The sequence below is a fragment of the Macrosteles quadrilineatus genome, unplaced genomic scaffold (assembly GCF_028750875.1).
Source record: "Macrosteles quadrilineatus isolate MER2022 unplaced genomic scaffold, UCM_ALF_1.0 Scaffold_1__1_contigs__length_201487025, whole genome shotgun sequence".
NCBI classification, from domain to species: domain Eukaryota; kingdom Metazoa; phylum Arthropoda; class Insecta; order Hemiptera; family Cicadellidae; genus Macrosteles; species Macrosteles quadrilineatus.
In genome coordinates this window covers 81,215,370-81,240,689 of record NW_026542594.1, presented here as the reverse complement: position 1 = coordinate 81,240,689, position 25,320 = coordinate 81,215,370, and the positions used below count along the sequence as shown (strand labels likewise).

The 25,320-nt window shown below is 37.0% G+C and overlaps 1 protein-coding gene across 2 annotated transcripts in view; it reads right to left on the bottom strand.

Moving 5' to 3' along the window:
- Positions 1-25,320, bottom strand: part of LOC128983672 (MMS19 nucleotide excision repair protein homolog) — a 147,664-nt gene that overhangs the window by 61,702 nt on the left and 60,642 nt on the right. For both annotated transcript variants that reach the window (XM_054403059.1, XM_054403060.1), the window contains 4 exons: positions 21,367-21,455; positions 19,572-19,725; positions 3,327-3,491; positions 300-366 (listed from right to left, as the gene is read on the bottom strand). In XM_054403059.1, the coding sequence (XP_054259034.1) occupies positions 300-366; positions 3,327-3,491; positions 19,572-19,725; positions 21,367-21,455 (475 nt within the window). The remainder of the gene's footprint in view (positions 1-299; positions 367-3,326; positions 3,492-19,571; positions 19,726-21,366; positions 21,456-25,320) is intronic.

The window sequence follows — 25,320 nt, the reverse complement described above, 5'->3', positions numbered from 1 at the left end:
TTAACAACCCATAACTTGAACCATAACTAGTACAAAAATGGAAGTTGTACCATTTTTTTAGAACTAAAAGGACTGTAACAACATACTCTTTTTTAATCAAAATTAGTCAATTTGTTTTATATTGATTTTGATTTTTCTGTTAATTTTTTGGGTTTTATGGAATAATCACCATTTAACATAACAAAAAAATTTTAAAAACTTGAAAAAAGTGAGCATTGCCTGCCAAATGTCATCAAAATTGGACCTCAGGTGTGGTCTGTAGCTCTGTACACATACCACTTTTTTGGGTGCATACTAACTCGGTTAAGTTGTTTCTTGTGCTGCAATACCACTTTGGTGTAAGAAGGAACACACCTTGCTTGGTCACTGAAAAACAGAACATTAATATACTAAATTTATTTGGTGATGAATATTGTGGTACATTGTCTTATTTTTTGTCTTATTTTTAGGGCGGAATAGCCCGGTAATTAACCAGTGGTGGAATAACTCTGGCATCGTCGAATATTAGGTGTTAGGCCAGAGCGAAATAGCCCGTGGACCCGCGACAATCGATTTGGTTTATTTTAAGCATCGTTGGTTTTAATTCCAAAAGTGAAACACGGTATATCCATTAAGTAGAGATTTGTTTTATTTTCGAAGCTAACGATTTTAGTTAGTTACAACCAGTGTTTCACTCACGGAATTAACGCCAATTAGTCCAAATTTACTAATTTGTTTCAAGCCTAACCCCGGCAGTGATGAATGTGTCATTTTCTGAAAGCTAATGCTTACAACCCCATACCTGAGCCCATATTTTTAAATTAAATACTATTATTATTACCACTAACCCTGGGCATACTCAATTAGATTAGCTGTCCGCGGCCGACAGTAAAATTTTGTCCCAGGAAGAAATTGCACCGTCACACTGAATGTAAACAAATCATTGTTGTGGTGGAAGGCTGGATAGAGAGAAATAGATGACAGGTCACTGATAAGAAGCTCAGGGTCCAAGTTGGCTAGATACAGGTGGAGAGGCAGCCTGATTCCTGTTTCCAAACAGGAAATGGTTCTGTTCTGATCAAGTGCACAACCTGTCTTCCTGTTTTAATTATTTATCCATGTTTGAAAGTTTAAAAATTAAATTGACAGAATAGTGAAATCATATACTGTGGTGTTCAATTTGAAATATCCAACCAGAGAATAATGATATTAATGAGTAGTGATTTCCTGGAGAGGTTATTTTGAAAGCTTGAGAAACATGTGACTTTTGGCAGTAAAAACTAAAAAGTAAGTTTTTTATTTTACTAATATAATGACAAGTTAACTAATTGAGATATTTTAAAGTCTATTAATTATTAATACTAGATAACCTGTTGCTCGAAATCAAGCAAAACTGCAACTTGTAATGAAATAATGAAGAACAAAAAACATAAACAGCAAAACCATTATGTTTTTTAAGTCGTTTAAAAAGTAGTTATTTAAGTTTTTACGTAATAAATGCTGTTATAAGGTAAAAGATTTTTTCCACTGACTCTTGTACATTAGTTTTAAGATATTTGTTTTATCACGATTATTGTATTGACGCTATTTATGTATATTGTGTACTAAATGAATAAAGGATAATTTGATTTTATTTGATTTTGATTTGAAAACCTTAATCATAGAATCACTCTTAAGAAATTTCTATGACTGATTATAGAAATGTAAAATATATTATGTAAAAAAAATTATAAAAGTAATCTACAGTACAATATTTAAATATAGATCCGTTCTCATACTGCTTTGGATATCTCTTATGTACTGTAGGCGGGTGCCCTCTATGAGAACGTATGTCAACCACAAACTGTAAAGTGAGCTTTTCAGACCTAATGTAGCAAAGCTAAATCTCTCTCTTGACGCCAACCAGTATGACCCGTACTATAGCATTATTAAATAATGTTTACGATATGTTCAGTTTTAGGCGTGTTTAAATTAGATGCCCCAACCAAAGTCTCCGGTTGGGAACATAAGAGTGGATTTAACGACGTATCTATAACAGATTCACGCTTACACTGTTAGTTTTTGAAAAAAAAAAATACCATCGCCGCAGCAAACCTGCAGACTAAGCGAATTTCCATTTGACTGATTTGATTTACACTGAAATGTCTACTTACAAATATAACATTTATTCCCGATTTAAATAGAATTAGTTTAACCAGTACTTAGGTTTGCTGCATCAGGGAGGGTAAAACAGTTTTTTTTTTTTGTAAAATGTTAATAGTTAGTAAGAAATAAAAACATTTTCCAAATTTGATCAAAATATGTTCATAAACAAGCAAACTACAACAGTTTACTTATTCTCCATAAAAATAACATGGGAATTTTAAATTTAAAATTTTTTGGAATTTTCTCCGTAACCATTAGGCGCATAACGCTTCAATATACTAAATTATTTGTTTTTTTAAGCTCTACAAAATGGTTTGGAAAGAAATTGCTAAATTTTATGTTTTTAGGGTCAAAAATGGGAAAAACCTATTTTTATCCCATAAAACCCCCCATTCCCATGGTCCGATCATGCTGGATCGCGAACTCGTTTGAATAAACGTACGTTTACACGTTTGTACCAAATTTCATCAAAATCGGATCATTTTTGCTCGAGTTATCGTGCTAACGGACACATATATATATCTATATCTATACTATTATATAAAAATCTAATGGTGTCTGTCTGTATGTGTGTTACTAATAGGTGCGAAAAATACTGAACCAACTGGGCTAAAAGTTTACGAAAATATAGTTACCATACCAAGGACCATTACAGGACTATTCACATTTCGATACTGACCGTAGGCTTTGCCCCTTTGGCTTTAAAAGTTCTGAGGTGAAGATTTTAAAAGTAAATATTGATTGGTCTCCATGGCTGCGATGAGAACACTAACAATGTTTGTTTACATTTGCTTTTTTATTTAAATGTAAACAAGAAGAACTGCTAAACTGCATATTTCACAATTTCAGACAGCTGATACAAAGAAATTAAATATAATATTTTCCATAACTATGAGGTAGGTTTATTTTAATCTAACATTTTATCATGGATTATTTGTTACATATTTTATTACATATTTTAATTATATATAATATATATTTTATTAATCTAACAACTGTGGTTTTCATTATCTGTGGTCTCCCTCTACCACCAATTACTCCGGATAATCGAGGTTCTATTGTATTTAAATTATTTCGGCTAATCCAAACAATCACCTGATCCGAACAGTGTTCGGTCCCAACTAGTTTGGATTAGCCGGACTCAAGTGTACGTATTTTGTTTTTTTGTTGTTTGTGTTATAAGGAGAAAATCGTTTACAAACCTTGGTTCTTGTGAAGCAACGAGGGTCCTTACCACAGCTGCTGAGTTGAGTAGGTTTTCTTCTTCTACTTGCAGATTAATCAATTTGGAGATGACACATGAGTGAGAAAATAAAAACTTAAACAGTTTTTTATTATTTTTTTCAATGTCTATTTCTAGTAAATTCCTGGAACACAAAAAACAACCCTTATAGATATCTTATAGATATCTATAAGATATCTATATCTTATAGATATAGATATATCTATATTTATTAAGGTCAGTGTGGCTTATGACCTCTACAGGGTTAGGCAAAAGTTTGGAACCCCCCAGTTAACTTTTTAACGCGTTGCAATAGGAAAACCAAACTAGGCACATATCTACAACATGAGAAATTGCACTTTTTCATCAAAGTTACAACATTGCCCCAGCCTCCAAAATGGGGTATTTTGGGGGCAGCTCCAAATTTTGAAACGTAAACACCTATCATGTGACCCCTCATTTTAAAGGGTTTATCAAAAGAAATTGAATGGCGCAAACCAGAGGTCAATATTGCACTCCTAATCAAAATGGCAGCCATTTTAATTATTTAAGATGAGCAAGCAAGATAAAGTCTGAACACCCCCAGTTAACTTTAAAAATTTAACATTTTAATACTGACCAAAAGGCGAATTGTCTTTTTTTATAAAGGTATGCTGAGTTTGGTTTTCCTGCTATAACCTGTTAAAAAGTTAATAGGGGATATTTCAAAATGACTGCCATTTTGATTAAGAGTGCGATATTGACCTCTAGTTTGCGCCATATAATTTGTCTTGAGAAACCCCTTAAAATGAGGGGTCACATGATAGGTGTTTGTTTACATTTGAAAATTTTGGGCTGCCCCCAAAATACCCCATTTTGGGGGCCGGGTACAAGTTCTAACTTTAATGAAAAAGAGCATTTTTTTATGTTGTAAACATGTGCCGAGTTTGGTTTTCCCACTGCCACACGTTATACAGTTAACTGGGGGTGCCCAGACTTTATCTTGCTTGCTCATCTTAAATTAAAATGGCTGCCATTTTGATTAGGGGTGCGATATTGACCTCTAGTTTGTGCCATTTAATTTGTCTTGAGAAACCCCTTAAAATGAGGGGCCACATGATAGGTGTTTACGTTTGAAAATTTGGGGCTGAGTTGTAACTTTAATGAAAAAGTGCAATTTCTTATGTTGTAAATATGTGCAGAGTTTGGTTTTCCTACTGTAATGTGTTAAAAAGTTAACTGGGGGGTTCCAGACTTTTGCCTAACCCTGGATAACAAAATTATTAATGGCAAGCAAGTTGTGGCTCTTGTTGAAGATCAATTCTGATGTCCATGAAAATATTATTTAAATGTATTTGAATTAGGAACAGATTGTATTATCATATATTAAATAATATTAATAGTGATTGTTCCATGTTGTAAATAGTTGTTGGTTTCAGTCTCCCAATTTTTGTAAGTAAAATTAAAAACCTTTAATCCAAGTCTAAAGTTTTCTACTAAAGAGTGTAACAGGTTATGGGCTACTAAATTGAGGATAAGGTTGACTTGGAATGGCAATGGGAACTCCAATTTTGGTATTGAAAAATGTTTCAATACCAAAATTCAAAGGTGATGGACACAATTTTTTGTAATTGGCTGTTCAGATTAGAGTTGGTATTGGAACAGTATAAAGTCCTAGATGTCTTGACTCAAGAAATTCCTGAAGAAGAAGGGCCTAGGTCTGCCTTCATGGAAAAAGATGTCAAAGCAAGAGGCTTCATAATACAACATATCACGGATGATATCATGTAGACTATCAAGGGCCAGAGGACATCTTGTGAGGTTTTGACAAAAGGGTCACACTGTTGTATTTTCCAACGATAAGGTTTTTATCGAAAAACCAGGTGGAAACGTACTCTTGACGGGTCAAATCAATGGAAATTTGTAAGTATATAATTGAACTTGGTTTGCCATGTGAATCACAAGCGCATAGTATAAGGATAAGTGATAATGAAGACAGGTGAATGGGACATTCGTCAGTTTATCCTTGCAAACAACCATGTGATGTGTGTCTTAGGGGGAAACAAACTCGAAATACGTTTTCTTCTTTATCTATTGCAAGGAAACCTAAACAAATTCTCAAAGTTGTTTCCAGTGATGTTTGACGTTTGTGTGTTGTTGCCTTTGAAAGTCAAACACATAATGGTACACACATATTAACACATAATAAACAACAAAACTTGCATGCTGAGGAAGATCAAGTCATACAGGATCCAGGTCCTAATACAAATGAAACTGAGCCGGACATATATGGGAATGACCTGAGAAGATCACAAAGACAGAAAAAGATTCCATCGTGGATGAATGATTGTGATGCAAATTTTTCTGCTGCTTTATTGGCGGATGAACTTCTACATGAAGGTCCGAACTCCTACGAGGAAGCGATTCAAGATAATGGATGGAGAGAAGCAATCAACGAAGAGCTAAAAAGTTGATTCTCTATGGATTTTCAGGGAGAATCCAGTTAATGGTGTTACAATAAAGAAGGCAAGGTTAGTTGCTCGTGGATTTCTTCAGGGGGAGAAATCTTATGAAGAAATGTTTGCACCTGTCGCAAGGATGGTAACTAAAAGAACTTAATTGTCAATTTTGGTTGAACGAATTCCTAATTGGTATTAGTTTTGAACGATCTAAATCTGACCCATGTTTTTATTTCACGAAAAATGTATATATATCTATGTATATATGTGTATATATATGTGTATACGTATATATCACGTTGATGATGTGATAATTTTTGCTAAAGAAAAGAAAGATTTGTTAAGTGTCAAATCTAAGCTGATCTCCACTTTTGAAATGAAGGACTTAACTAATGAAAATCACCTAGAGTTCCTAGGTATTTCTATTGAGAAATGTCACGAGGGTCTTAAGCTCCATCAATCGAAGTTGATTGAGAAAATAATCCATAAATTCGGGATGGAAAATGCAAAACCGGTATCTTTGCCAATAATTCCAAAACTTCAGAAGGTAAAAAGTGACAAATGCTATACAAATTTGCCGTACAAACAACTTCTTGGAATCTTAATATATCCAGTGTTGGGGAAGCTACTTTTAAAATGTAGCTAGCTACAACTACTGCTACATTTACAAAAAAGTAGCTTAGCTACAGCTACAGCTACAGTTCCGAGAAAGTAGCTAGCTACAACTACAGCTACAATGAAATGTAGCTATAGCTACAATTTTAGCTACTTTTCCAAAGACGTTACTTTTATTCCACGCACATTAGGTAAATGTAAAATTAATTGCAACTATATAAACCTAACATTACAACAACAGAACCAAAATAAATTAGTTGGGTGTTCCATCATATTTAGTACTTATTTTTAAATATTGCATTATTTTTAAGCATCTTATATGTACCTAAATTTCATTAAGTTCAAAGGACATACAACCAAACTATATTTTAAAAGCCCATTTTATTTCTTTAATATACATTTATTTATAGATGTCTTTTATCAACTATTAAAAACAACTAGGTGAGTCCCGTCGAAATCGACGGTTACTTTCAAGGCTTACGTTAATTCATCTAACTGTGATAAATTGGGTGAAATATACATATTTTAAGCATTTAGTGGTTTAAAGAGTAATACGTGTAAAAACAATAATGATATTAATTGCGTTAGTTGCCAAATTTGGTTGATCATTCAATGAATAAAATATTCCCCGTACCATACGTTATCGGAGTTATTATTAGTATGTTATATGCTATCTCTTCCTTTGGAAGAACCTTTAAATAGTATTAAAATCGTATTGGTGGATCTTTTGTAGTTAAACACTTCCGTGATTTCATCAGTGTAATATGATTTTATTTCAAAAGAAAATATTTTTGGGAAGACATATTCTAACTTCAAAGGGAGGATTATCCGTTACAGTGTAAGTTTGATTTTTCCTTCGTCACGTCGTGTCAGTTCATATCGTACTTCTGTACCAATGTATGAACCCTCTAGCATAGTTTTGAAAAATTTATTGTGGGGTTACTGTTAAAGATGGAATTCCTTGACATGGGGGATGCCAGTTAGTTGTCTCAGCCTTACGGTATCGATAACATCAAGTTGTCAATATAATCTCTCTAAGGAATGTTAGGTGTAGTGGAATACTTGGAGTGAAGTTGGCTTTTATTCTTGGACTGTTAGGGGCCTCCTAGTTCATATGGTCTTGCTTCATTTGCATATGGCTTCATTTGCAACAAATAATGCAAATGGCATAGCAATGGGACATTTCCAAAAAGCAAAAATACTGTAAATTGGCTGTTACGTATATATTGACGTTTACATATTGTTAATCAACATATCTTATAAAGGATTATGTGATCTAGTTTAAAAGCAATATGACCTTTCTGTCATGACAGTAGCTGCTTAAATAGCTAGTATTTTCTCTTTGTACCATATATTACAGCCAAAATGTCGTGTGATTTTCAATAATGTTACCAACCCAGTGCGCCAAAGTTCGTAATATAGGCAGGTTCAAATAATTTGTCAAGATGGGTACCATTTCAGGCTAGGTTTCTATGTTTGGATTTTTTAGACACGATAAGAGCAGATATTTCTTCATAAATATTTGATATGTGTAGAATAATATGATAAAATGTTGGCAAAAGTTGTGAAAAAGGCAGACACCAACCCGTACAATAGATATAAAATAGTTCAATAAGAAATAATTTAAGAATTGCTGTGATAAAAGGATTTTCCACTGATTTTGTAATGGAACGTTATATTGAAAAACATGACATGATAAAGAAGTTAATCAATTTTAAAATCAGAAAATAACATTGCAAATACTTATTTGGTGGAATTCAGTAACTCCCAATAAATGTGTGTTGTTTGAAATACAATTTTAAAAAATAAAAATGAACAGCTGTTTCATTAAAAAGTCTTATTCACAAAATGGCCAAAATGTAAACAACTCTGTGGAGGGATCTTTAACACGTTCACTGCGGGCGTATCCGATCGGATACGGGCCGAGCGCTGTCCAGGTGCTGCCGTAACCGATTGGATACGCTCGGCAATGCCTTTCGTATATCTTTGTTTTTGCTATAGCGTCGGTCAAAGGCGGACCTATACCACGTTAGCGTGTAGTGGGTGACTTGCTTTTTATTGTGTTGTAGGTTGGTAGTAAAATTTCCCCATAAAATACCCGTCAGGCAAACTTAAAAATCAACTTGTTGTCCTGTCATTCTCCCTCCAATGGGCAATACAATGGGACCGGCTACGTTCCAAGCAGTGCTGCTATCTGTGAGTGTTTAGCGAACTTCGTTGACTCTTGTTATAAAGCAGGACATCGCCGCACGTTATTTGCTATTCGTCCTACCGAAATATGAGAGCCAATCACCCGGCAATCGGGTTTGTTCGACGCTGCGGGCTGCGCCATTTGATGGCCCGCAGCGAACGTGTTAAAGGCTTCTGGGGCAGAGTCCTAAGGGATTTTGCTTAGTTTTTCTTTTGATAACTCATCTACAGACCAAGACCTTTCTTTGGACACCGCTACCAAGTTTCTACGCCCAGCCGTTCTCTCAAATAAGTGGGGACAAAGTTTCCCATTAAATATTTAGATTCCCCCATGGAAACTCCCATTCTTATGGGAGAAACTCAAACTTTGATGGCCTGTGGGGCAAAGCCTGAGGATTTTTATTACAGGAATTGGTGAAAGGGGAGTCTACACAAAAAATACTTTATTTTGACATGTCGTTTGTAAAAATCCGTCCATTATTAACGGAGGAGTAGTGTTTCGTAGAAATCGCCTTCACGTATTATATATAAGGATAAAACTGTAAAACGATTATTTAAAAAATGTTTTTGTGTTACAGAGCCTAGCCTACTGAAATTGGAGTGTATTGCCTTTCTTTATTTTTAATGTTAAAAACGACATTGCTATAACTTTTAACCATAATATGTTACTTGTTCTATGAATAACACTTTTCAATGTCAAGAAATCGTCCTTTGTCATTATGCATAGGTCAAATTGTGCTTCAACAAACGTTGGTGCAGAAAACAGTATTCAGCAACTTATCCTGAAATCGTTTTTTAATTTAAACATCTTGAAAATTGTTAAGTAAAAATAACATTTGGGCGTACTTGGCTTTGTAACAAGTTGGCTATAGTAGGCTTGTTCTTACAAGGACTAAACAGATATATTCCTATTAATTGAACTTGGTATTCGTATTAATCCAATAGCATAGCCTAGGATTAGTCCTTGACAAGAGCTGTTAGCAGGAGCAAACTACTGTTTGCTACTTTTTCAATGCAAGTTTCATGTTATATGGAGTTTTTTTTGTTACAATTATTATGTATTCTAGGCATATCTTAAATCTCATCAGGAAATTTCCTCTTCGTTCATTTAGAAAACCTTTGAAAAATCTTTTTAATCTAACCAAGGAAGAGCTTGTGATGATGAACCACAATCAACAGCTGAAGCAAAGGTTGATAGACCAGCTTTCTCATTATTTTAATGTTTAGTGTTGGTTTCCATTAAAACCCATGTTTAAACTAAATTGATACAATAAAGAAACTAAATTCAAATTGATTACTAATTTCCCTGTCAATCACTTGAAAGCATTCAATAGCTTCTCTTGTCACCGTCACTGGTTGACCGGTAACGTTGAAACGTCGTCTGCATCTAGCAATTTTATTTTATCTGACAGTAATCATAGAGTAGCAAATGAAGGAAATGAGAGCCAAAAATGTGGATAACACTCAGATAATGGCCTCCATGTCCACGCAACGTTGTAATAGGTAATGAAACGACTGTGACCAGCTGTATGAAGCCAAGAAAGTAGGCCTAATTTTCTTGAAAATCTCAGTTTGAAAAAGGTTAGTTCACGTAAGATTGTGATAAAAATCACTATCTCAATCAATGTAAATGTAGCGAGAAAAGTAGCCAAAATTCCGCTACAACTACTTTAAAAATGTAGCTAGCTCTGTAGCTAGCTACAAAATCTAGCTGTAGCTAAAGCTTCAAAATCTTAAAAGTAGCGTAGCTACAGCTAACACTACAAAAAAAGTAGCGCGCTACTGTAGCGTCGCTACTTGTAGCGCGCTACTTCCCAACACTGAATCTAATGCTGGGAACTAGACCTGATCTGTGCTATTCAGTTACATACTTCAGCATTTTTCAAAATTGTTATGATTGCACACATTGGCAGCACCTGAAAAGTATTGTAAGATATTTGATTGAAACAAAGGATTTCTCACTTATGTACACTAAAGAACACTCAAAAGGAAGGGATATACAATGCTATTGCGACTCTGATTTTGCAAATGACGTTGAAGAAAGAAAAAGTATCAGTGGCTACGTATTTAAGGTGTTTGGTAACACAGTTGCATGGAAAACAAAGAAACAGCCTGTTGCTGCTTTATCTAGTTGTGAAGCTGAGTACATCGCTCTTGCAACTTGTGCTGCTGAATGAGTATTTATCTCCCGCTTGATGTCTGAAATGTTGTTTATAGAAATGTCACCAGTACAGTAGAGTCCCGCAAACTCGGCGTAATGTGGACTGGAAGGGTGCCGAGTTTGTGAAATGCCGGGTTATCAGGAACTAGAGTTAAAAATAAGAACGATACAAATTTTAAGCTTTTTAACTGCCTTTTTTAATTAGATTTATAATAAAAGTCAGTATTAAGTCATCGGATATAGTACAACAAATCCTTAGTACGAGTTACAAATGATTATACCAGAGCTGACTTGTGTCCATGTTTAACTCGGACTCAAAAAATGACTAATTTTTTGAGCCAGGTGATGGCTGAGTTATCCAGACTGCCGGGTTATCGAGTGCCGAGTTTGCGGGACTCTACTGTATTGGTTTATGAAGTTAACTGTTACATATGTTATTAAGATACACAGATGTTCAGAATTAAGTATTATTATGTTTGTTTAATTCAATGTTTTTGTTTAGTTCTATGCTAACATTATGAAATGATTAAATTGAGTTTTATACAGTTCTTGTTAATAATTGTATTTAATAATTGGCGACGAGGACAATTAATTATTTCTACGTTTCTATTTTACACTTATTACATTTACCAGTACAAATAATTGATTATGGCCTCCTTACAAGGAAATGAAACATTGAGTGAACTGAAGAAAGCAAGGGCTGTTGTTAAAGGTCAGTTGACTAGAGCTGAGAGAATGCTGGAAGAATTGTCTGGTATTGAAGTTGATAGTATCAGAACAAGACTCTCAGTGATACATGCATATTGGGAACGATTCGAGCTTATCCAGCACAACATTGAAGTAAAAACAGATGAAGAAGAACTTGACACTGAAATCACATACAGGACCGACATGGAGGATATGTATTTCAAAATAGTTGATGTATTACAACTCCGATTAAGTGAATTGGAAAGAGTCAACAAAACAGAAGAACTACAGCAGATCAGACCATACAGTGTTGATACTCAGAAATTGCGACCGCTTACATCAACAACTTCTTTCACCCCCTTCCAAGATGACGAGACATTCAAGAATTTCATAAGACGCCTAGAAGTCTTCATTCACTTACATGGACAAGGGATGCATCCTACAGATAAGGTATACACATTACTTCATTCTTTAACCCCTAGCCTACATCAGAAGGTTTATGATTTATGTGCTCCAGAAGTACCTCTGGATAAATCATATACAGAATTGGTGAGAATGTTGACAGATTATGTTGATCCACAGCCAAGTACTTGGGCTTTACAGCACAAATTCTTGTCTAGAGTACAGGAGCCCAATGAAACAGTTAAGATTTATTCAGTGGAATTGCAAAAACTTACGTCTAATTGTGAGTTTAACTGTGAGTCTTGCCAGAAATCAATTGCTAATACATTTTTGCGAATGCAGTTCATAAGGGGGTTAGTTAATAAAGATATTAGAGCCAAATTGCTTCAGGATGATTCATTTGTATCGTTTCAAGATGTCGTCAAAGCAGCAACAGCGATGGAAATTGCAAACCACGAGAGTGATCTATCTGAATACTATGCAACTAAAACTAGGCCTAGTACAGAACATCACATTGAGGATAAATACAAAAATGTATCAACTAAATCGCACATGACGTCAAACCAGAAAAGGCCTTCACCTCTTTTTGAGAGCCTTTAAGGAAAATGTTACAGATGTGGTTCTCAAAACCATAGGGCAAATAACTGTGAGTTTGCTTCAAAGATATGTAACAAATGCAAGAAACAGGGACACTTAGCCAGAGTATGTTTAGGATCTACAAGAACAAAAATTCACCAAGCCGAAGAAGAAGACTGTCAAGATGAACAACACGAGATTTTCAAAATAGATAGAAGAAATGGAGATAAAATTATGCTTGATTTATCAGTTGAAGGTAACCCATTTCAAATGGAACTGGATACAGGTTCTGCTATAAGTACTCTGCCTTACTTTACATTCAAGAAACTTGAGATTAATAGGAAAATTTTTCATACACAAGTGCAGCTACGAACATACACTCGAGAAGTTTTCAAACCAAAAGGAGTTGTTTTTGTGCATTGCACATACAAAGATCAGGAATTTACAGGCAAACTTTACATCGTGGATGACAACCTTGACACGATATTTCGTCCCGATTGGTTGCGAGAAGTACAGTTAGACTGGGCTGAACTAAAGGCAGTACAACAATACCCAAAAGTAGGTGGTCTCGACAACCTTTTAGAGAAGTTTAAGGATGTGTTTGAGCCAGGTATCGGTAAGATTCCAGATCAACTTGGACACTTACAACTTGTCGATGGGGCTGCCGTCCAGTATTTATGAAGGCTAGGCCTGTGCAGTACACATTAAAATTAAAACTGAAAGTCGAACAAGAACTTGACCGCTTGGAAGAGGCAGGAATAATTTCAAAAACTCAAGAATCTGAGTGGGGAACACCAATCGTTCCAGTAGTCAAGCCTAACGGAGATGTGAGAATATGCGCGGATTACAAAGTGACAGTAAACAAGCAGATCCAAGATGAACATCACCCTATTCCCAAAATTGAAGACAATTTGTCAACATGAATGGTGGAAAATTATTTTGTACACTAGATTTAAGAAACGCTTACCTTCATTTGGAAATGGACAGTGATAGTGCAAATATTCAAACCTTAAGCACGCATAAGGGACAGTACATGGTACATAGATTAATGTTTGGTATTAAAGTTGCTCCTGGCATTTGGCAGAAAACAATGGACAAGACATTGGCAGGCCTAGAGGGAATACAGTGCTTCTTTGACGATATAGTCATTCAGGGAAATTCAGAAGAGGAACTACTTCTACGTTTGGAAAGTGTCTTAGGAAAACTAAGAGAAAATTGGTTTAAGACTCAATCGTGACAAATGCAAGTTTCTCCAGAGAAGAATACATTATTTGGGCCACGTCACCGATGAAAAGGGTATAACATAAATGTATGGACAAAGTGGCTGCCATAGCAAAGGCAAGAAAACCTGAGAATGTAAGCGAACTCCGGACATTTTTAGGTTTGGTAAACTATTACAACCGATTCATAAAAGACCTAGCAACTCTACTGAAACCATTAAATAAACTTTTACAGAAAGGGAACAAATACGTTTGGAATGAACAATGTGAACAGAGTTTTGAACAAATCAAGAAAGTTATCTCCAGTGATACTGTTCTTTGCCACTACAGTCCAGAATTACCGCTAGTATTAGCAACAGACGCATCTCCTGTTGGGTTAGGCGCTGTTATATCACACCGTTTTCCTGATGGGACTGAGAAAACAATTGCTTTTGCCTCTCGAACGTTGACGAAGCCTGAAGAAAAATATAGTCAGATAGACAAGGAAGCAACTGGCATTATTTGGGGCCTTAAAAAGTTCTTTACTTATTGTTACGGTCGCAAATTCACCCTCGTAACCGACCACAAACCACTAATCACAATCTTCAACCCAGAAAAAAATCTTCCATCCATGTCTGCAACTCGCTTGTTCAATTATTCTCATTATTGATCAGGCTTTGATTACAGCATTGAGTTCAGAAGATCAAATGAACATGGAAACGCTGATTTTCTCTCTAGATTTCCTACTGAGACACAAAATAGTACCTGCATTGACCAAATTGATGTTTTCCTAACAAGTCAGATCAATCAAATGAGTTTGGATCATAAGTTGGTAGCAAAAGAAACTTCCCATGACACGGAAATGAATAAGATAGTACACGCTTTACAAAATGGCCAGTCGGTTGAAAAACTTGGATTTCACGATGGTGAACTGAGTCTTCATGAAGGTTGTATCCTCAAGGGATGGAGGGTTATGATTCCGAAGTCTCTTACTAAAATCGTTTTGAATGAATTACACTTTGGACACATGGGTGTATTGAAAACGAAAGCATTAGCCAGAAGTTTTTGTTATTGGAAAGGACAAGACAAAGATATCGAGGAGATGATTGCATCATGTTGAGCGTGTCGAGAAAAACAAAATGCACCACAAAAAGAAGTGAACCATCCTTGGATACCAGCTACTAGACCTTGGGAAAGGATTCACATTGATTTTGTTGGCCCTACAAATGGACTTTACTTCCTGTTAGTCATTGACGCATTTACCAAATGGGTAGAAGTATTGCCTACAAAATGTACAGGGTGTATACTATTTTATTAGAGTGAAATTCCAGGTTTTTTCCAGGTTTTTTTCTGGTTTTTTTGAAGTTTTTCCAGGTTCCCACGTATTTTTTTGGTTCCACTTAAACTATAATCAATTTAAGACTTGCAGCCTAAGTATACAATATAAACTTGCATTAAATTTGTTTCAAAGTCCAGTGAGCTAGTGTTGAAAAAGTAATAATCCTTATTATAATAATAATTTTCATTATCATCATTACTTAAGTCCACGGAAACATCGTCTCTCTCGATAGCAGCAAAATCATGAATATTATCTTCACTTTTTATGAACACATTATCAACGGCGGCTAAATCCTGAATATTTCCTTCGGTCGTGTGGTCGCTTCCCACGGTGACGTAAACATCATCACAGTCTTACGTTACCATAGAAAAATCCTGGACATCTTCCGCGGTATGTATACATGATCGCCGTCTCTCGCGATCACGGAAACGTAATCATCGTCATCCACGATCGCGGCAAAATCACGAAAATCTTCAGCGGCCGTGTGGACATCATCATTGACTCCCACGGTCATGTAAACGTCATCGTCATCGACCGCGATCACGGCAAAATAACGAAAAAATCATTGACTCCCGCGGTCACGGGAACGTCATCGTTGTCGTGCGCGATCTCGGCAAAATCATGAATGTTTCCCGCGGCAGTGTAAACATCATCGTTGATCCTGCGGTCACGTAAACGTCATCGTCGTTGTCCGCGATCGTGGCTAAATCATGAACATCTGCAGCCGTGTAGACAAAATCATCGTCGTCTTTCGCGGTCACGGCAAATCACGAATATCTTCCGCGGCCGTGTGGACATCATCATAGCCTCCCGCAGTCACGGAAACGTCATCGTCCGCGATCTCGGTAAAATCATGAATATTTCCCGCGGCCGTGTCTACATCATCGTCATCTCTCGCGGTCACGGAAACGTCATCGTCGTTTCCCACGGTCACGGAAACATCATCGTCGTCGGCCGCAATCACGGCAAAATCATGAGCATATCACGCGGCCGTGTAGAAATCATCATCGTCGTCTTTCGCGGACACTGCAAATCACGAAAATCTTCCGCGGCCGTGTAGACATCATTATTGCCTCTCGCAGATATGAAAACGTCATCGCCGTCGTCCACGATCTCGGCAAAATCATTAACATCTGCGGCCGCGTAGTTATAATCATCGTCGTCTCCCGCGGTCACGGAAACGTCATCGTCGTTGTCCGCGGTCACGGAAACGTCATCGTCGTCGTCCGCGATCTCGGCAAAATCATGAATATTTCCCGCGGCCGTGTAGACATCATCATTGCCTCTCGCAGATATGAAAACGTCATCGCCGTCGTCCACGATCTCGGCAAAATCATAAACATCTGCGGCCGCGTAGTTATAATCATCGTCGTCTCCCGCGGTCACGGAAACGTCATCGTCGTCGTCCGCGGTCACGGAAACGTCATCGTCGTCGTCCGCGATCTCGGCAAAATCATGAATATTTCCCGCGGCCGTGTAGACATCATCATTGCCTCTCGCAGATATGAAAACGTCATCGCCGTCGTCCGCGATCTCGGCAAAATCATAAACATCTGCGGCCGCGTAGACATAATCATCGTCGTCCCCCGCGGTCACGGAAACGTCATCGTCGTCTCCCGCGGTCACGGAAACGTCATCGTAGTCTCCCGCGGTCACGGAAACGTCATCGTCGTAGGTCGCAATCGTGGCAAAATCATGAGTATTTCACGTGGCCGTGTTAAAATCATCGTTGATCCCGCGGTCACGGAAACGTCATCGTCGTCTCCCGCGGTCACGGAAACGTCATCGTCGTCTCCCGCGGTCACGGAAACGTCATCGTCGTCTCCCGCGGTCACGGAAACGTCATCGTCGTCTCCCGCGGTCACGAAAACGTCATCGTCGTCGCCCGCAATCGCGGCAAGACGCATTTTACGACTACAATCTTCTACCGGGGCTAAAATAAAAATCCCGGATTCGGTCCAAAAATCCCGGCTTTTTCCCGGTTTTTTCCAGGTCCCTTCAAATTCAAGGTTATTTCCCGGTTCTCCCGGTTTTCCCGGTTGGTATACACCCTGAACTACAGCTACTTGGACAGTAAAGGAGTTGCGAAAAATGTTTTCTACTTTTGGATTACCAGATCTTATTGTGTCAGACAATGGACAACAGTTTACTTCCTTAGAGTTTACTAGCTTCCTTGAACAGTGTGGCATTACACATTAAACAACTGCACCATATCACCCTTCATCTAATGGGCAGGCTGAACGTTTTGTTCAAACTGTAAAGAAATCACTTAAATGTATGGAAAAGGAACCTGGGACCATCGATGAAAAAATACATAGATTTCTAATGCAGATCCGCCAAGCTCCTAATTCAACGGGAACCTCTTCATATTTCCTCATGTTTAATAGAAAGATTCGCACTTATCTAAGTCTACTAAAGCCTCGGGGAAAACACGAACCTACCAGTCCAAAAGGTATAATGCGAAGATTCAATCCTGGGGACCGCGTACAAATAAGAAATTATTCAGGAAGAGACAAGTGGGCCTTGGGACAGTTGAAATTAAAGATAGTAATCTTCATTATTACGTTAAAATGGATGATGGTCAAACTTGGAGACGACACGTGGACCAGATGCTACGCACAAAACTTTAAGGGGGGGACCACTGTTACATATGTTATTAAGATACACAGATGTTCAGAATTAAGTAATATTATGTTTGTTTAATTCAATGTTTTTGTTTAGTTCTATGCTAACATTATGAAATGATTAAATTGAGTTGTATACAGTTCTTGTTAATAATTGTATTTAATATTAACCAATCATGCATCAAAATGGCCACAACTCTGGAAACAAAGAGGTCAAAACACATTGATGTACGATTTCACTAAGGAACTCATAGCAAAGAAGATTATTGAAGTTAATATATTGCAAGTGAAAATCAAGTTGGTAATTTTTTTACTAAGGGCTATCAATTGCCAAGTTTAAAAAGTTCAGAAAAGAACTGGGACTTTTCTAAAAGTTAATTTGTAAAGCGGTCAGGGTACTGCTGTCAACATGTCCCACACCTGTGACGCAATTGTTAATATATTCCGCATTCGAGGCGCCATCTCGCACTTATTCAAACTTGTCTCGCAGTTATGGTACAAGCGTGAAGATCTACGCGATCACGGAGATAACATCATCGTCTCCTGGATTCGCGGAATCATCATCGTGAACATCTCTCACAATCGTGGACACATCATCATCGTTAGCCACAATACCAACGATATGTTTTGTGATTGCGGAAACGTCATTATTGTCACTCACGACGTGGCAAAATCCCCGACGATCAGAGCGAATCACGTCCCAAGAAAACCCCGTCCCTATGATCAAGAATACACGATCCGGAAAATTTCCCGAAGTTTTGGGACATAATCATCCGTAATTTTGAGGGGTTAGATTATTCCTGAGTTTCGGTCAAAATTCATTAATTTTTCACGATTTATCCCAACTTTTCAGAATTTTTGGCTTTTTCCCGAATTTTCCGGAATTCCCGACTGGTAGACACCCTGTATTTTCTATAAAAGACCAACTTCATAATTATCTCCTATTTCCTTTGTGGTATCTTCAAGGATTGATATTCCACGTTCTTCTTCTTTTGACAATTTTGGGTTATTTGATCTAGTTTCTCCATATTTCTCTAATTCAGAAGATTTCTTTACCAGCAAAATACGGTTTGATGTGTTATCTTCAAAATGATTACAGATTATTTCATTTTTATCTCTAGATTTTAACTCTCCCTCACTTGTATTCATTGGAGGTCGTTTGAGATTGGGGTTATGTAAGAGACGGTGATGGTACAGCTTACAACCGTTTATACTACAAGGTCTTTTAGATTTACAAAATTTAAGTTGATGTTGTTTGAAACAAGAAAAGCATAGCTTTTTATCACCTACCATTTTCCACCTTTTGGAAATATCAGCTTTCCGAAGTATAGAACATTTGACATTATCGTGCTTATCACCACAGTACACGCAGGTAAGTGGGCCAACTGCGGGAACTACTGCTTTTGAAGAGTTGGTCAACTTAGGTTTGGAGTTATTTTTCTTTCTAGTTGGGACGTCCTTGCTTGGATGAAAATAATAGACTATTGCCTCTATAACCAATCCAAAAAATCACTTAAGGTCTAGTTGCACACATACTGCTCACATGTTGAGCCTAATTATCCTTCATTTGATAAGACAATTTTCCTAACAGTTCACTGAGCGATTGAGGGTTTCTAAACAGTTTTTAAATACTTTTTCAATGAAATGGCGACCATACAAAGTAGGTATTTTAAGCCAAGTATGAATGGAGATGAGTGTGGGATGAGTGGCGCGATCTTGTAGTCTTGTTATTGACTAAGGCCGACATTCCTTAGCCATACAGCTGTTAATTATAGCTCATACAGCTAATGGCAACTAAGGGACCTACAGTTTATTGTGTAATCCGAACCACATTTTTGCCTTGGTATATACGAATTGGTTCTAATTATCAGGATAGTACTGCGGATAGTCGTAGTACTGACCCGTGCGGACGTTAATCCACACCAGGGAGTATCGCATCCACAGTGCATGCCTATAAATATCCACAATTCGTGACCTCCAAAATTTGAGCTTACCTAAGGCATGATATAGCTAGAGAAAGATACGGTTCTCCATGAGTAACAAAGTTATTGAACAATTGATCAAGTGTTGAATGAAATGTGTTTACCACTGCCAGAGAGCAAACTATTTCAAACTCCTTCTTAGCTTGATTTACGTTTTTTCCTTTATCTGCAACAAAAGAAAAACACACAAAAAAATTAAGATTTTATATTTATTAACTATGATTTTAATAACACTAATTCTTGGGGCAAACTATATGGATATAGACTATTTTCATTTTACAAATTAGAGAAGGCTACTGAATTAATTTTTATTTTGGATTGAATAGGGTGCAAATAGTATTTTTATTTTTTAAGTATATTCAGGTACAGTTAAGACTATGTTATTGTAGTTCAAAAAGTCTTACATCGGCCCATTTAAAACCCTCTGGGGCGGAGCCCTTTCGACGTATCTGGACCAAACTTCACAAAAACCATCCTTGAAAGATGCTTAATAATGCCTGAAAGTTTCATTACAATCTGTCGAGCGGTTTTGGAGTCCAACATAGTTCCTCTTTTATAGAATAGATTTAATATTTTCCTTCTTTCCTGAGTTTTTCTATTTTGTCGTATTTTGTATGTTTGTGGGGTCATTTTTATTGTGTAGATAAATATTTAGCTCATCTTTTACATTCAGTTTCTCAAATTCTTTTTCATCTTTATATATAATACGTAAAGGGGATTTCTACGAAACACTACTCCTAAAATTGTTAGATTTTCTTTCGTGTTTTTATAACTGTGGTCTGAGTTCATTATATGGTTATGGTAAATATGACTTGATAATGGACTTTTGTTTCCGAAACATGTCGTCAGCCAAAATAAAATAATTATTTAAAAAGGGTACTTTGTTAACTATGTTTTTAATATTTATTATATTAGTATCTAAACATGCAAGAAAATAATATATATATATATATACGTCTGTGAATGCGATAACTTGAGTAATTTTTGTCCGATTGTGATGAAATTTGGTTTAAAGGCGGGATAAACTTGAATGAGTTCGCGAACTAGCATGATTGGACCATGGAAACAGCGTTTTACGGGGGGTGTTATGGGGTAAAAATAGGGTTTTCTCATTTATGACCCTCAAAACACAAAATTTCCCAATTACTCTCTAGACCATTTTAAAGAGCTTAAAAAACAAATAATTTAGTATACTAAAGCGAAAAGAGAAACCTCTTAGTTATTAAGTGATTCGGTGGCTCAGTCAGTAGCGTCACGGACTTCGGGCTCAAGGCAGCGATTTCGTGAGTTCGGATCCTGGTCACTGCCACTAAAATTTATCAGTACAGTTCACCTTTGTACTGTACCGGCTCACTCCTTGCTTTGCTGTAAACGTTCCACGCAAGGGCGGTTAGTCTATGTGGACGGGCAAATGCAAGGTTAAAAGAGGCCACCAACCTCTTTAAAAAAAAGTTTTTTTTGTTTAGTTATTGGTTACGGAAAAAATTCCAAAAATTGCAAATTTAAAATTCCCATGTTATTTTTATGGAGAATATTGTAAAATGTAGTTTGCTTGTTTGAGAAAATATTTTGATTAAACTTGGCAAATCTATTTATTTTATACTAAACTACAAATATTTTAATAAAAATTACACTTTATTAGCATCACTGTGGCAGCAAACCTAGGTACTTGTTAAACCTAATGATATTTAAATAGATTTAATTTAAAATCAATTCCGTCAAATGGAAATTCACTTAGTCTGCAGGTTTGCTGCATCGGGGGTATATTATAGTTTCTTTTGCAACATCTAGGTAAAAGAAAACTCACCATCAAAGGAGATTTTCTTTAAAACATGTTCCTCAACTTCATCCGCATGGATCATTGCCATTGCTTGTAGACACTTTATACAGGCAGATCTGATACAAATTAACATAATTACAACAGTTCAAGTTTCAAATAACGTAAAGGACTGCAAGAGCAGGCCAATGTCAATGTCTCGGCTAATGTAGTGTTATGTCAATTGTCAAGTTATCGTTTCTCAAATACTGTACTGTCGAAAGTCATATAGATTGGAAAGTCTGACAAATACATTTTGTTGAATATACTACATACTGCCACAATTTCAATGTCTAATCTACAGGAGAATATAATATTGCTCAATATAGCAGTTGCCAATTTAAGTTTAAGTGTATAACATTTCATGAAAATTTAAAAATATGAGGGAATCAATGTCATAGATTCATATCAGGTAGGGCCTATCCGGCTGACCGTAGAGTGAACTAAACTATGCGTTTGAAGAAAATCATCGCTCCTTATTAATAGTCTAGCCCCCTACCTTGCTTATACACCAAGCACAAACTACTGTATGACAAGGCCACACTAAAAAAACAGGCCGTAATGCTCGTCAATCATGACGTCACGATAGAAGACGGCAATGATGTAATTAAGGTTATATTTTTGTTTTCAATTAAAAATTAAAACAAGCAGCTGATCACAAACGGCAAAAATACGTCAGTGCCGTCTTCTATCGTGACGTCATGCTAGACGAGCATTACGGCCTGTTTTTTTTAGTGTGGCCTTGTGTATGATAACAACTGCATTTGTTTATGCAAGTCTGATTCTTTGTTTCTTTTTATATCAACCATTTGATCTTAAACCTGGCAGCAAGAAAGCTATCATTGAATAGTATCTCCCTGGCTGAATAAATTAAGGAAGAAGGAATTAATACACAGCTAACTTACCTAAGTAAAGGGTTCTAGGTAGGAAAGCATGAAAAAGGAAAAAAGAAGGAAAAAGGAAACACCTATAACAGGCTCTTCATCGACGAAGCCCTAATGATGCATGCCGTAGAAATACTCTTTGCAGCCATTTTATCAACTGCTAAAGAAGTATTGCTTATTGGCGACATTAACCAAATACCATATATAAACAGAGCAGAGAACCTAGAAGTTAAATACCACAACATTACAGAAATAGCCACAACAACAAAAATACTAAACACCACATACAGATGCACAAAGAGCACCACAGCCATCCTCTCAAAATTCTACAGCCAAGGAATGCAAACCACCAACCAGACGGAGAAAGAACTGGCGACACAGCAGTATCAGGGACTAGAAAGCCTGAACCTCACTCTCAACAAAAATAAATACAAATGCTTGGTCTTCAAACAAGCTGAGAAAAGAGAACTAAACAAGCTAGGTTTCAACGCATCTACGATACATGAATTTCAAGGACGGCAAGCAGAAAACATAGCTGTCATACGAACATCTGCTAAAAGAGAAGAAATTTATGAATCGCAGCACCACTGCATCGTTGCTATCTCAAGGCACACACACTCATTCCTTTACATAACACCCAGCAGTAATGATAAACTAGGCCGTTGGATACAACAAGCAAACTTGCTTAGCTCCCAGGAACTTTCCAAATACCACATCAACATTGAGAAAATCGCAGAACCACCCCTCCCAAAGTATAAAAACACACTACAAACTAACAAAAACCAAAGTTGCACACAAGAACCCCTAAACACTCCCACCTCCCAACATCATTTTTTAGAAGAACACCCTCATCCCAGAGAAAAGCACAAAAACCAGCTCAAAGATGTAACACATCCCCTCCGACACTCCGTACAGTAAAATTCCAAACACCTAATAGCCAACAAGGACTTAAAATTCTACACCAAAACATAAATTGGTTATCTAAAAAAACTGATAGACTAGCACACTTCCTCCAAGATGAAGACCCGGACCTGATCATAATAACAGAGCACGGCGTAGCACAACAAAACTTGCAAAACACGTGGGTAGAAAATTACTCACTTATTGGAGGCTTCTCAAGGAAATCCCATGTCAAAGGAGGAGTGGTCGCTTATGTAAGAAGTGGCTGGGAAAAGCATGTATCACTCATATGCACAAGTAGCGAGGAAACAGAACTAATTTGCGAAACTGTGCTCTTTGAACTGAAGCTAAACAGGAATCCACTGCTGGTCCTCGGAGTATACAGGCCACCAAGTGCAAACCTAGACCAAGCCATCGATATACTCTCTGAACAACTGGAAACAGTGCTCACTACGGATAAGCAAATATTAATAATGGGAGACATCAATGTAAACAACCTAGTTGATGACAATGAAAACGAAAAAATTGAAGAACTCCTAACCTCCTTCAATATCTCAAGACTGAGGCTACCTCCCACTCGAAATACAAGTGACTCAGAAACATCAATAGACTGGATATGCTCAAACATTGATAATCAACAAATAGAAACCTCAGTTATAACATCAGGACTATCTGACCATACCGCACAAATCGCAAAAATCATCAGTAGAAAACCGATCATCAACAACATCAAAGAAAATAAACGAATCTTCAACAGAACAACAATAGATAACTTTAAGACACAGCTACAAGAACAAGACTGGGAAACTATAATACAAACTCATGACGTAGATGAAGCCTACAACAACTTCACCAACATCATCCAGACAACACTAAACCACGCCTGCCCTCCTAAAACGTCAAGAGTTAAACAACATAAAAGGAGACAGAGTTGGAATCAAGAATCGGCTAGACTTAAAAATGAATATATAAAGGCCTTAGAAAAGGAGCAAACAACCGGACTTATGGAAGACAAAGCCAGAACAACTATTAAAAAAAGGGAGTATGACCAGCATTTGAAAATGCTTCGGAAAGAAAACAACACAGCTCACATAAACCAGGCTGAAAACAAGTCCAAAGCACTGTGGCAAACAATAAACCGAGAAAGGGAAGCGAGATCAAATACTGAAAACCAAATCCATCTTCAAGTCAACAATAAAACAATAGACGACCCAATAGAAGTTTCAAACTGTTTTAATGATTTTTTCTCATCAATAGCCGACCGAACACTCCAAAATAACAATAACTCTAGAACCAATGCCTTAACAGACCACTTACCAGCAACACATCACACACTCCAGTTCAGACGGGTCACACAAGAAGAAGTGCAAAAGGCCATTCAATCTCTAAAGATGAAAAATTCATCCGGAACTGATGAGGTATCAGCTAAACTTCTAAAAAACTGTAAAAATGAAATAGTAATACCCCTGACAGACCTCATAAATAAATCACTCTCACAAGGAAAATTCCCAGATAAATTAAAAATAGCTAAAGTCTACCCGAAATACAAAAATGGACCAACGATAGAAAGAAACAGCTACAGGCCAATCTCCCTAATATCAACATTTTCAAAAATAATCGAAAAGATAGTACTAGCCCAACTCCTACACCATCTTCAAGAACACAACCTTCTCAATAGTCAACAGCATGGATTTATCAAAGGCAGATCGACAGCCACAGCCTTAATACAACTGACGGAGCACATACTAGACCAACTAGAAGAAGGCAGCACTTCAACAAGCCTCTTCCTTGATTTTAGTAAAGCTTTCGACTGCCTAAACCACAAACTTCTTCTACTCAAGCTGGAAACACTAGGCGTGAGAGGAAGAGCAGCAGAATGGTTTGAAAGCTACATTAGTAACCGGAAACAGCTTGTGGAAATAGCCTACATAAAGAACAACACTAAGTATAAGGCCCAATCCAAAGCTGTAGACGTGCAAAGAGGAGTACCCCAAGGATCAGTACTTGGCCCAGTCCTTTTCCTCCTTCTCACGAATGACCTACCTAGTTGGATTGGGGAAGATGGACACACCACCATGTACGCAGATGACACGGTTCTCACATTTGCGGACAAAACAATGGAAAATCTGGAAGAGAAAACCAACACACAACTCCAGAGAAC